The sequence below is a fragment of the Cariama cristata genome, unplaced genomic scaffold (genome assembly GCF_000690535.1).
Source record: "Cariama cristata isolate BGI_N322 unplaced genomic scaffold, ASM69053v1 scaffold981, whole genome shotgun sequence".
NCBI lineage: Eukaryota > Metazoa > Chordata > Aves > Cariamiformes > Cariamidae > Cariama > Cariama cristata.
The window spans coordinates 42,791-55,769 of record NW_009598448.1 but is presented as its reverse complement, the minus strand read 5'-3'; the positions used below and the strand labels follow the sequence as shown (position 1 = coordinate 55,769).

The 12,979-nt window shown below is 41.8% G+C and overlaps 1 protein-coding gene across 1 annotated transcript in view; it reads left to right on the top strand.

The window, feature by feature from the left end:
• The window catches only part of AGBL1 (ATP/GTP binding protein-like 1), a gene marked incomplete at both ends in the record, with an annotated part of 65,173 nt that overhangs the window by 24,035 nt on the left and 28,159 nt on the right, over nucleotides 1–12,979 (top strand). The window contains 2 exons of the mRNA XM_009709271.1: nucleotides 1,525–1,562; nucleotides 12,565–12,773. Coding sequence (XP_009707573.1) covers nucleotides 1,525–1,562; nucleotides 12,565–12,773 — 247 coding nt within the window. The remainder of the gene's footprint in view (nucleotides 1–1,524; nucleotides 1,563–12,564; nucleotides 12,774–12,979) is intronic.

Below are 12,979 nucleotides of genomic sequence, written 5' to 3'. Positions count from 1 at the left end.
GACATGCTCTGGATGGAATTTTAACTTGCTTAGAGCTGTTTACCTTTTTCTAAACTTTAAGCTCAGGGAAAGACTGAGTGATCAGTGACTGTAGTGTATCCCTTTTTTGAGCATGCTGGATAGCTGATGGATGACAGTATTCCTCCCACCAACTGAATGATTGCACTTTAGATGAAGTTAAAGAAGCAGTGAGAGCATGACTATGCTTCCATTGGTGAGATTTTTAGCTACTGATTTCCTGTTCTCTCTGTATTTGTGTGTGTTTCTTTTGCAGTTTGTAATGCTGTTGTTGAGCTCTGACAGATTCATTATGAGAAAGTGACATTAGATAGGGATGTCGACCCAACATCATCAAGAACTAGCGTTTGAATCTTTCTTAGTCTCAGCTGCTGTTAGGGCACACAATGAACAGCAGCTTGATGAAAAAAAATACTTATTTTTTGCTGCAGGATGATAATTGGCTCAGTATGAAAGTTAATACGATTTTATTTGGGGATTGGTTTGTAAAGAGATTACATTTTAAGGAATCCTTGGGCATGGAGGTTTTTTGTAGCTGTATTTATTTAATCAGCTGTGGGCACTTGAAACTTCACAGCAGTAAGCCAGGTTAGAACATGGATCTTCTTACTCCAGCAGAACATGACTGGAAAAGAAAGTCTTCTATGGGGCTAGTGGGATGGAGATTATACCACGCAAAGAAGAAACTTACCTCCAGATGGTGGGGAGCAAGGATGTCTCAGTTCAGCTTTTCAAGCTGCAAATGTTAGTGACCAGCTCCTGTTCAAACCAGTGTTATGCTGACTCAGGCAGGTTGAGTTGCTTGCCTGGACATTGAAATGATGCAGAAAGTCAACAGAAATCTATGTATTATCTCTCCCATCTAGCTATTTACTCTCTAAGCTCTGTGGGGTGAGCAGTCTTGCCACAGAGCTTTAGCATCTTTCTTACAAGTCCTGATCTGAGAGGGGACCTCTATGTGCCACTGCAATGCAAGACATTGTTATAATTTTAAAAAATTAAGTTTTCTTTTGAGTTGAAGCTGGTGGGAGGGAAGACGAGGGTGAACCTTGTTTTTGGAAAATGGAGAAGGGAGTAGAATTTGGCTGGAAATACTGACATGGGTGTCCCAGCTTGATGCAGAAGTTATCATCTACTGATGTAGATAGAAGCACTGGTGTCTGAAGTAGGCATGTGCTGAGTCTCTGAAAGAAAGAAATAGCTCTGGAGCAGCAGTTTAAAAACTTGCTTCATTACTTTGGATGTGTGGGTGTTGCTTTAAATTTAATGGTCACTACAAATCAGTGTAACACTGAAGCTAGAAGGCTAATGGTCTTTTAGAATAACTGAGTCAGCTGCAGAGACTGGATCCTCTGCTGGTGTAAAACATTGCAGTTCTGTCAAAGTCCATCATAAGCTGTCAGTTTAGACCAACTGGGAAGCCTGGTCCAGAAGACTGTGAAGATGAAGATTACAAAAATTATTGAAGAAATTGACATTATTTCTTCATCTGTCTTCTTTCCCCAGGGCAGCCATTGAGGCTCTGGCAGCTTTGCTGAAATCAAGTAAGCATTTTTTTTTTCGTATTCTTTCTGACTTTCCTTTCTGTGCTGTGCTACTGGACAGAATGATTCTGTTGAATCTCATCCTCCCTTGGTAACCCCTCTTCCCTCTATCCCAAAGAGCACTGCTTAGAAAAGAAGGGCAGTAATGCAGTAGTTTTCTGTAAGTCTAGCCTATGATTCTTGGAGCCCCACAGCTCTGTGGACACACAGCTTGATGGAGATGGTGCCTTCAGGAGGAAGCTGCTGAGGGAGTCGGACTAGACCCTTGAGTATTTAGGGAGCAGTGGCTGTCCTGGGGCTTGGTACAGTGGAAGAAATGGGGAACCTCTCCAGCCAGTGACAAATGCTTATTGCTCTCTTCCAGTATCACTGGAGAGCAGGGCCAGGACCTGTCTGTCCTGTGGTGCTGTTATACTATGTGCTTACCTGGTAACAATGATGCTGTTGGTAAAGGCTTGGAAAACTTCTGTAGTCCAAAAGAGATGACTTATTCTCCCTTGGAAGCTTGTCAGGTCTGATAACATGCCAACAGGGCTGAAGCCTAGTGATTGCTGGGATACAGCCCTGCTGTGGCAAGCTGTGCTTAACATTTGCACCCGCTGGCTGGGGATGTTGAAGACCTTAACATGGGTTCTCAGTCACACACTGCTGGCGTGACTGTTCCTGAAATGAACATGCTACTCTTTTTTGCCTTTATCCCATCTGAAAACACTTAGCTTTTTATTACCAGAATTTAATAAAGCTTTGATTAAGAAAGAGTGCTCTACTATTGCAGACAATCTACTCTACAATAAATCACAAAGGCATATTGTCTGTCTCTCTCTTTTTCTCTGCTTCTCCTTTCCTTCCCCTCCCCCTTCTCCTTTTTCAGAGTATTAGGAATAAATGCATTTGTGAAAATTGTAGCCCTGGAAGCGGTGCTTAAATGAGCACGCTGCAATGGGATCATGTCTGAGTTGCAGCGGCTCAAGTGATGAATTCTGAAATAATGCCTCAGTATTAACCTTGCTGCTTAGATTTAAAGGTCACATTATTGCAGGAAGGAAAGACTTTCTGATTTGGGTACTAAGTCTTAATAAGGGGGTTGTGGGGCTATGCCACCGCTGCTTGCAATACAGAAGCAAAATTAGCCTTCAGAGCAGAAAGAAATTTACAGAGAAGGCTGGAAAAGTGTAGCAAGAGCTGAAAGCTCTTCTGGCCGCTTGAGCTTTTCTCCTGCACTCCTGTTTTATGGTAAGTACTAGGAATGGGAAATGAAATTCTGTTGTCCCAAGATATTTATAGGATAAGTTTTCTACTTGCAGGCTTGGTCTGTGTCTAGAGATGAGAACATTGTATAGAAGTGGAGGACTAATTACCAAGGGAAGCTGTGATTCTCCCAGTGCTAATTTTACTGGAATGAGTTAAGTTTTTTAAGCCATTTACTCTTAGAAATTTTCTGTGTGACTTTTCTCAGCCAATTTAGTTGTGAAGGCATCTTAGTTGATTCTTCCTTTTACACTTTTTGTGCTTTAGGAAGTGTGTAGAAACTTCTTCCAGTGTCTACTGGAAGAACACACTGATCATTCTGGTTGGTTGCTTCAGGTGCTTTCACAGAAGGTACCAAAAATGAACTCCAATGAGAATTTAGTCTATTGAGCAAAGTGGTCCGTACACCATCAATTTGTTTGGTTGCTGTGATGCACAGATTAGGGTCCTCATGTTCATTTGTACTGTTGACCATTGCAAACAAAGGCATTGCTTGGGAGAAACATTTCTTTGTTTTGGGACAACCTTCTCAGTTTGCTTTTGTACTCTTTTCTCCTTTGTCATTCACAACCAAACACCATTCTTGCAGCAACACCAGCTACTGCTTCCATGGAAAAGTGATTTTAGGGAAACATATGTTCTATTTTCAGCTGATGTTCTTTTAAGGCACTGGAACTGGGATTTGGGAAATGGCGCCAATAGTGCGCGACCAAATAGAGCACCACAGCCCTCAAGTCAGCTTGAACTACATTTTCTGATGCAGTCTGGTGCTGAGTGATGAAGAATGTCTTTTAGTTTTCTCCTTGTCCTGTAGCTCAGGACATGAGAAGCTCCAGGCTTCTGGAATAGACTGCTCTGGTAGCTGCATACAAATAAGCAGGCTGTGTCTTTTGGAAGGTGTGGGTCAGGAGATGTGAAAAACAGCTCTGGTTCTTCCAGAGATAAATTCACCATGTCTGGAAAAGAGCGGGATTCTTTTTCATGATTGCATCAGGACAGCTTTGTTTGTCACAGTTAACTTATTTATGCCCATGACCTTAGTTTCTCTGAATGTTGCAGGGGTTCTTAGGAAGTTAAAAATCAAATCTGATAAATGCTATAGCACTTGAAAATTGCTTATGAAAACAAGGGGTAAAACTGTAGGTGGCAAAGCACCCAGAAGCCCTTTAGCATGATTTAGATGGAATACAAACTAAATGGGAAGCAGGGATCTTGGAATGTGCTACAGTACTGAATCGGTGGACTGATTATTGTGAGCTTTTTTTGGAGGCTTGCAGTAACCCGCTTGCTGGGAAATGGTGGTGGGATTCAATTTTGCTGGGGGTGAAGGCTATAAAACAGACAGGACAAGAACACACCCATTCTTGAAGGTGTCCCTGTAGGGCTGTCATATCCTTAAGTGCTTCAGCCCAAAGTGATCACAAAGGTTATGGTTATACACGGAGCTGTGCTGGAGAGTAAGTGTCCCTCTTGCTTTTGGCAGCAAGCTGCAACGGGAAAACACAGTAGTTTTAAAGGGAGCAGGCAGATGGCAGTGTGTGTCCCTGATGGATTCAGAAACCCGTCTTCAGCTCCTCAGGCTTCCATAAGCTCTACTTGAGACTTTGTCCACCTGCAGAGCCAGGGGCTGTCTAGAAAGTTTTTGGCCTCTCTCTTTCCTAACAGAAGCTGATGCTAAATGCCCAATTGAGAGGTGCATAGCTGCAAGCAAGCTCTTCCAGGAAAGAAGGCATTGGTGTAAGAAAAAAAATTACCACTCCAGCTATACCTGGGAAATTGTTGCTGTTGTATTTCAAGGGCAGAAAGTATAAGATTGTCCAAAGAAATAAGTGATGGGATGCTACAAACTTGTTCTTCATCCACAACATGGAAGAAATGCTTGGAAACCTAGCGCAAGATGAGAGTGACCTTGGTTGTCCTGTTCCCCTATACATAGTGGAAATCAGTGATAATCATAGAGATAATGAAGGAATGAGGTGAATAATGGCAGAATAGAAGTTTAGGTCCCTTCTAACAACAGTGATGCATCTTTCTGTCAGTGAAGCTTGGATTACTGGTATAGAGAAGATGTTTCTTGTCTGACTATCAGCCAGTCTCTCACTCCTGACTTCTTATCTCTTTCTAAGCATCCCAGGGTACTTTACCGGTCCTTGCATGCTGCTCTCCCGGTTGCTGTTCTCCACCTGCCATGCCCACATGCATGCAGCGAACAGCTTGTAGCAAGTCCTTCTTCCATTGCCTTGCTGGTTTCTTTATATCTGTGGTCTCTCTGCTGTGCTGTTAACTCCCTCTAACTGAACTACGTTATTACACAGGCTGAACATGTTGCTTGGTAAGTATCTATAGTGGTGCTGAAGTGCCATGAGAGCATCAGGAGTTTTTTACTCTTCTTTTGGATGTTACAGTCAAGGTTTCCAGTGTCACACCTGTCCATCCTTCCTTCTTCAATTTCTAGATGCTTACTACAGCCCTGGGTGGGGATGAGGGGGTAGATACCGATAGCTCTACTGAGGTTGGGTAAGGCACAACATCCTTCCCAGAGTCTCTTCTCTCTGTCCCTTGGTACACCTACTACTTTTTCCAGCTTTCTTTGGCTTTGTTCTACTTCTCCTCTGTACATCTGTCTTTGTCTCTTGCTCCAATTCTGTCTTAAAGCCTGGAGAGCTCATCGCTAAGCCCTCCTTTGCCTGTGAGACGCCCAAGAGTGGAGGGGCCATACCCCAGCTGGAGCCTGTTTGAGCAGTGGTGGAAGACGTGGGCTGCCCTCCGTGTCGCTCTTAGCCATGGGCTCTATTGCTTTCAGTGAACTCAACCCCCCAAAATAAAACAGGCAAACCATTCCCTGTTTTGGAGGAGTGGAAGAAAACTGGACACCTGCTAGATAAGCGCAGACAAGGGCATATCTAGGGGTTTGGAGGCTGAAGGCGGTGTGATGGACCAAACCGGGCACTGCTGCCTGGCACCTCGAGCCACACGGTGGCGATGTTATTATAGGGATCCCTGCTTAATCCAATATTTATTTTTGTGAGTAATTTGTTTATCAGCAGGTTATTTTAATCTAATTTCAGCTGTATTTGTTATTCCTGACTATCTGTACTTCCCAGAATTTGCAGCTTGTGTGTCTTTAAGGAAATTAGCTAGAGCTGATCTCGGAGGCATTTGCTCAACGGATATTGAAGGAAAGGGCTAGGGAAATGGGCAGGGCCCTTGTTGCAATGCTTGTCTAGTAAAATTGTAATGAGCAATTTAAAAGGACAGGTTGTGGTGACCCCCTGATCATGCGTATTTCATCAAGACAATTCTGTGTGCTAACGGCAGTTATTGCCGATGGCCTTTGCTCTCTCTTTCTATATCTTTTCCTTCCTCCTTTTGTCTTCTTTATCTTCTTGCCTTCCCTTTTCTCCCTCAGCCTTTTATCTCTCATTTCCTGCTTTTTCCTCCTCATCTTCTGTCAACTAACCTTTATTTAACCTTTCACCTGCTCTTTTTTTCATCAAAGCATAAGGATTATATCTTGCAACTGACACGATAAAATAATCAGTGTCACTCTTTTCCTTTTCTGCTGGCATCAAGGAGGGGTAAGTAACTCTGTGAGAAACGGAAAGTGATGTTCCAGCACGCAAGCAGATTATGGTTTCTGAAAGGCCTGGACCCTCTATGTCTGAATTCATAATGCTTTGCAACAGATCTACTGACACAGGTCTTTGATCTTATGTCAAGATAGCCCTATGGTTAAACCATGTCAGTTCCTGTAGCCAACAGCACGATGTCTGTGATTTGCCTAATATTTTGGCAGATACTCATTTCTCATGATCAGTTTAAGACTTCATTACCCACCTCTGCATTGAAACTCCATTATCAGTCTGGCCCCAAAATCTATCATCATAATTTGCAGGGTATTGTGATCAGAGTTGAATTTTGCAAAGAAGTTCTTCATGATCATCTAAAACAAGTTCTGTGACTATCCTTTCTTCCTGAATTTCAGAGTGCAAATAGTCATGATTTTATATTTTTAAGTTTATCTCTTTGAAAAGAGCCACTTTATGGGGAAAAAATTATTTTTGAATGTCCACTATATGGGGAAAAATTATTTTCCAGTGTCCATTATATTGCGTTCCCCAAGACTGCTCTTCATTCAAAGACATATCCCAAACTGAAAGTAGCTCAGTCCTCCAGAGAAAAACGTTGGTTTCATCTCCTGAGGTGTGGCAGCTTCCCTCTGTTTTGCTCCTTGGGGTGGGTATAATGGAACCAAAGTGTCAAGGAGCTGCATTATTCTCTGTTGACATCCTTAATAGTGATTGCTTACTGCTTTTGTCTTGGTATGGGCAGTATTTATGCCTCCAGTGATGATTTGGCTTCAGAAAATTCAGTTGCTGAATTTGAGGAAGTCTTCCACGTTCTAGCATCTTTATTTGAACTCTTTCAAACCACTTTGGTCAGAAAAATCAAGCTCAAAATTTTACACAAATGTATTTTTTGGTGGATTTCCAGCTTTCTGTTGAGTTACAACCAGAAGGTGCTGTGAAACTGAAAAATAAAGGAGAAGGAAACCTTTTTGAAAATCAGTTTCCTTCTGGGATTAGTTTGAAAGTTTCAGAAGAGGTTAGCTTGCTCTTCCTTAATTTTTACACATGAACAATGTAACAAAGGCAAATTAGAGAATAAACACCACATCATAATACAGTTTATATGACTGCCACCGAATTGACCAACACCTGAAACTAAATCAAATATTTTGGAGTAGAAAGAATGAGCTGTTCTTGTACTGAAACTAAGCTTGTGGCTGATTCCTGATCTGGGAAGAAAACATGGCACTTGTAGTTGCTAGCAAATCCTGCCTATGTTCTCTGCCTTTGTGCCAGTGTTATTAATCTATCCTAAATGCCTAAGTGCCTGGACTCTGTGAAGTTTACAGAGCACAATTACAGTAGTCTTCTGGCTTCCAACAAGCACTAAGCTAATACCAGCTTCTTGCTGGAACTGTAGAGCCCACTGGGTCTGAATTCATTCCAGCACTTGATGGGTGACTAGGTTTCTCCATGGGGACAATTGATTTTGTTTCTATAGGGAACCCTCATGCTTATCTCTAGCAAAAATGTCCTTTCAATGACTGAATAATATAGCTGTTTTCTCTTTGCTTTAGGAGATATTTTTGCATCTTTTATTCCCAAGAGGCAATCACTAGAGCAGAGTGGGGAAGTTGGAGATTTTTCTTATTTCTTTCACTACTTTTGGGGCCATAGAGTTAATTTAGCAGAGCGTTCTTATCTCCAAACTGTAACAATATATGTTCTTGGCATAATGAATCAGCTGAGTGGCATCAACAAAGAGATTTAAGCAGATAGACAGAAAGATAAATATCTCTTTGTTCTGCCTGGTAAGCAGTGCATTGCTCATCATATTTCAGATTGACTATAATTCAGTTTTGTGATTAAATATGCTACGTGTTTTCCAGTGGTCCCTGTCTCTCTGGTAAACACTTCAAAGGGAACTGGAATGCGAAGAAGGCTTCAGAAATGTCCACAGAAACACTGGCAGTCATGAGACTTATCTACTAGACTGAAGCCCTAGCTTTAGTGTCTGTCCTTGTGTGTGTCGTCATGTCGTGTGTGTGTGTGTGTGTGTGTCCCCGAAAATCAGAATTCAGTCAAAACTGGGGATTTCTTCGTAGTGCGATTCTCTTGCTAATTTAGATGCCTCTTAACCATTTGATGCTTCCACACATTGGCTCTGCATCTATGTCAAATGTTTCTGGCTAACTGCACAGATGATTTTGGCCAGATACTCTGTGCTGCAGTGCTTAAACTTTCTTTGATTAGCAGCACTGCCCTGGAATCCAGAAGTGGAGAGTCAGTTCTAGAAGTGTGGGAAACTAAGAAGACATTAAGCATTCCCCTATCACCCATCCCAGCCTCAGCAGGCAGAACTGAAACTCTTGCAAAGAAAATAGTATGCCAGTGATGGGTTTGTGGAAGGTGGAGAAGACAGTGCTCCCCTGTCAGAGATGCCAGAATAAGCTTAGGAAGACAGTCACAGGAGGAGTCAGAAATCATTCAGACAGATATGATCTAGTAGTTAATTTATTGAGTTTTAATCAGTAAATTTAGGTATGTAAATTATTTAATAAGTACAGATGGATTGGCAGTCAACACTCTACTATTTACTAGACTTAAAGTTAGTATGGGTTACAAAGATTATCGCGTAAGCTTACTTATACGTATCTTAAACGTTACATGCATGCAGAAAATGTTACTTACCAACAGATCAATGCCTGGTGCCAAGTAAGAGATCCCTTAGCCTTGAGGAGTAACCTTGAAAAGTGTCCCTGCTCAAGGGGAGATCACTGCCACACAGCCAGCTGCTATGGAGGGGACTGCTCAACAGGACCTGATGGTTGCATATATTTATAGCATGAAATAGTTGATTTGTAGTCAGATTTTCTGTTGTTAATGCAGTTTTGGCCACTTATTAGCTCAATTTCTAGCCAGAAGTGGGGTTTCTGGGCTTGGTGCTGAGTTCTCGCTGATAGCCTCACACAACAGGATTAACTTCAGTTAGCCCTACTTGCTGAGCATCTGCCTGGACCAAAGTTCAGTTAGTTCAAACAAGAGTGCATCTATCACACAGACCAAGCATGAATCAAAATAGGAAGCATGATCCTGGGCACTTCTGAAAGCTGCATGGAAGGAGATCTTCCCTTTCCACTGAACACTGGCCATATCCCGGGAGAAGGAAAGGGACTAACAAAAGAATAACAGCAAAAGGGTCAAAAGACATAGGAGATTTTACCACTTACCACACAGATCATGTATAGTCACTCCAGGAGGGGTGGGTTCTTGCTGCCTACAAATCTGTGCAGTGCTGCTTGTACCTGTATGATTCATTTCCACCATCTGTATTTGTGCCAAAGTATAGATAGATACCCATGCAGGTGCATCCCTAGATGGAGAGACCAACAGGCACAGACAGGTGGGGAGGCCTCCTCTTTCCATTCTGCCTTCTGGAGATCTTGGCATAATTCCTTCTTCATTTATTCACTACTTTATTGACTACACAACTGAAAAAATGAAAGAAAAAAAAAAAAGAAAAACACAGGAGAGCAGAGGAGAATCAATGAAATCAGACAGGAGAAAGAAAATGTTTGGTTGGTTGGTTTGGGTTTTTTTTGCCTCTTCAGCAAGTAATTCTCATTGCTTCTGATCAAAGTGCTGAGGAAACTATAGTCCTGCCTCTTCTATCTCCTCCTCACAGAACAGACTATCTCAGCTTCACTTTTTCAAAGCAACTGTTTTAATATTAAAGGTGATAAGTACTACAGCAAACATGAGGGGAAACATAGTGAAGTTATTTTGCTCAGCTTCCTCCATGCTTTTCATCCAGTAATAAAACTGAGGCATAGGACAGCTGTGTGTTCTGGTCCTCATGCAGCTGGGATCCAGTGTGGAAGTCTGTCTTGAAAGATGCGAGGAAAACATCAGAAATGCATTTTATGAGAATTCTTTCTTTTTTTTTTTAATAAATTCCCCAAGAAACTTTACCCATAGTGCTTTCCAACATTTCCCTTGCCCTATTGACATTGACACAGAAAGCTTAGACTTCAAGCACTGAATGCTAGGGGCTATAAATCCCTAGATCTAGTCCAATTTCATCTGCCTCTGAACAGCTCAGGTAAGCTCTGGGTCGGATCCAAATTGTCCCTACCTTACACTCCCTGACTCTCTTCTTGTCATGTTTTATATACTTATTGACTTTTACAGAGCTTCCTGAGTAATTCTTCAAGGAAGATTGACTGATTTAAGGGGTTAGTCATCCTGCAGGTTAGTAAACATGACAGCTGGTTGAGGATTAACAGGAAATCATGAATAAAATCATTGGGATTGATAAGGGATTCTCAAGCAATTAAAGTTTTCTTGCAGAAAGTCAAATAGGAAAAAGAAACATAGAATGAAGGTCAAAGGAGAAGGATGACCTTCTACATGCTGACAACCGCTGAGCTCTGAAATACAAGATGTACTGGCAGAGTTAGTGTGAGATGGTTAACAACAAGGGAATAAAGTGCTAGAGAGAACTGCAGGCCAAGGTGTAGGAGACTGGGCAGAGCTGTGTAGGAATGCAACAGCTGTGGGACCAGCAGGTCAGTGCGGAGGCATGTCAACAGGGTGGTGTGAAGATGCAGAGCAAGATTAAAATGATATGGCAAACTGGTCTGGGGGTGCTGTTTGTTGCCTGCCTGTGGTGCAAATGGTAGAGAAAATTGCAGGACAAGACCAGGTAGCAGAACTATCCTCGAATTCCTTCTCCAGGTAAGAGTTTGCTAATGTACTGCAGAGAGCAGACTGAGACGACTTCAGGTGACTTCCTTCCCCTTTCCAATACCTCCATGTACCTCATCACTGGGACTGAGGTTTGCTGCCGACTAGATGTTTCCTGCGTACTCACTCCATGGCTTCCCTTGACTGATTTCCTTTGTGCAGCACCTTTCTGTTCTCTCTCTTAACCTCTAGCTTCTTCTCCTGTCCTATAAATCCCCACTGATGACTTTAAAGTTCCAGGTGTGAGAGGCTCTGGCACCTTGTTTAATGAACTGGAAATGGATTGGAGCCTACTAGCTCTGGAGAACCCATACCAAGAGCCATCTGTTGTGAGCTGCAAATGCTGAATTCCAGTCTTATGTATGCTACCTGGCCCCTTGGTTGGTTACTGAGCTCCTGACATCTTCTGATGTGTGTCACAGTAAGGAATGTCAGGATCAGTCAGGAAAATACGTTTAGGCAGGGTTGGTTTGAAGGGAGGGAGCCAAGAGTCTGGTATGGCTTCATGTTTGTCCTGTGGGGCAGGGCAAGGAACGCAGTGGGTGAAGGGATGTGTTTTAGACTGCTCAGCAGAATTTGTATTTTATCACAAGTTTTATAATCTTCTCCTTTTACTCTGATATCCCAGAGCCACATGATTAAGGGAACACTGCAACTTTCTTTTCACATTTTTATGATTTTTATTTTTTAAAAATATTTTTTTTTTTTTTGCCTGTATAGTAAAGCTTTTAAACATTACCTGAACGTAACCTTTAAAACCTCAGAGGCAGAAAGCAACAGAAAAGAAACCCAAATTGCTGTTGCTCATATTTGTGTTTTGTTAATTTTTAAATACTGTGGTTTCCAGAATCATTTGATTCATGGCTTTTGTTATACAGGTATGTGTGGGAATACATTTAGAAGTTAAACATAATTTCGCTGTCTGTGACAGAATTGTATGGTTTCTGGATTTGTTAATCTCAGCAAGGTGTTCTCTCAGAAGTGAAGTACAGCACTATGTGAAGACTATATAACCTGCTGTTGACTAGTCTTATTGTTCTTTAGCTTTTCTTACTCCTCAGGAGCTTCTTTAATTTCAGGAACTCTTATGGTGCTGCAATTGGAATTAAGCTGATTAACACTTGGAAGGAGATATGGACTCTACCCTTTCCCCACCCATGGTTTGGTTCATCTGGAGGATTCTGGAGCAGCCATTTCCACCTAGATTGGAGAAAAACTACTTCATTTTTTTCATGTATGATTCCAAGAGCGTAGCTCATGCTCCACAAACAATATCCTAAGTTGTAAAAAAGGAAAAAAAAAAAAATTTTTTAACTGAGACCAGTAAGCAAGAATGAGCAGGTGTTAAAGTCTGAGTTTGAGCACAGAGTAGCCATGTGGTTAACAAAGTGTGTGAGTAGTGGAAAGAGTTTAATTCAGCCTTTTCTTTTAATTTTCAGAGTCTAACAGCCGACGGGCAGTGAACAGAGGCTACCTGGGCGGATTGCTGAGACTCTATCAAGACTGGCATCACAATGATGTCTCCAACAACTACATTTATATTCGTAGGGGTCTCCTGCTCTGCCTAAAGCACATTACCAACATCCAGCTGGGCAGGGAGACCTTCCTTGGTTCCCGGGGTATGGAGATTCTCTTCACAAGTATACAGGTAAACAGTGCTTTTGTGCTTAAGTGAGATGGATTGTTAGTTAGTGCTGGGTTCTACCTCACAGTGCAGGAAATTCCATAGTTTTCTCCTGAATTTATGTATCAATGAAAAAATTTATAATGTTAAAATAAAAAGGATTCACTTTTTCACAGTTAGTACTTCAGAAAAGCTGAAATGTTTCTGTTTAAAATTAATTTTAATTCCTG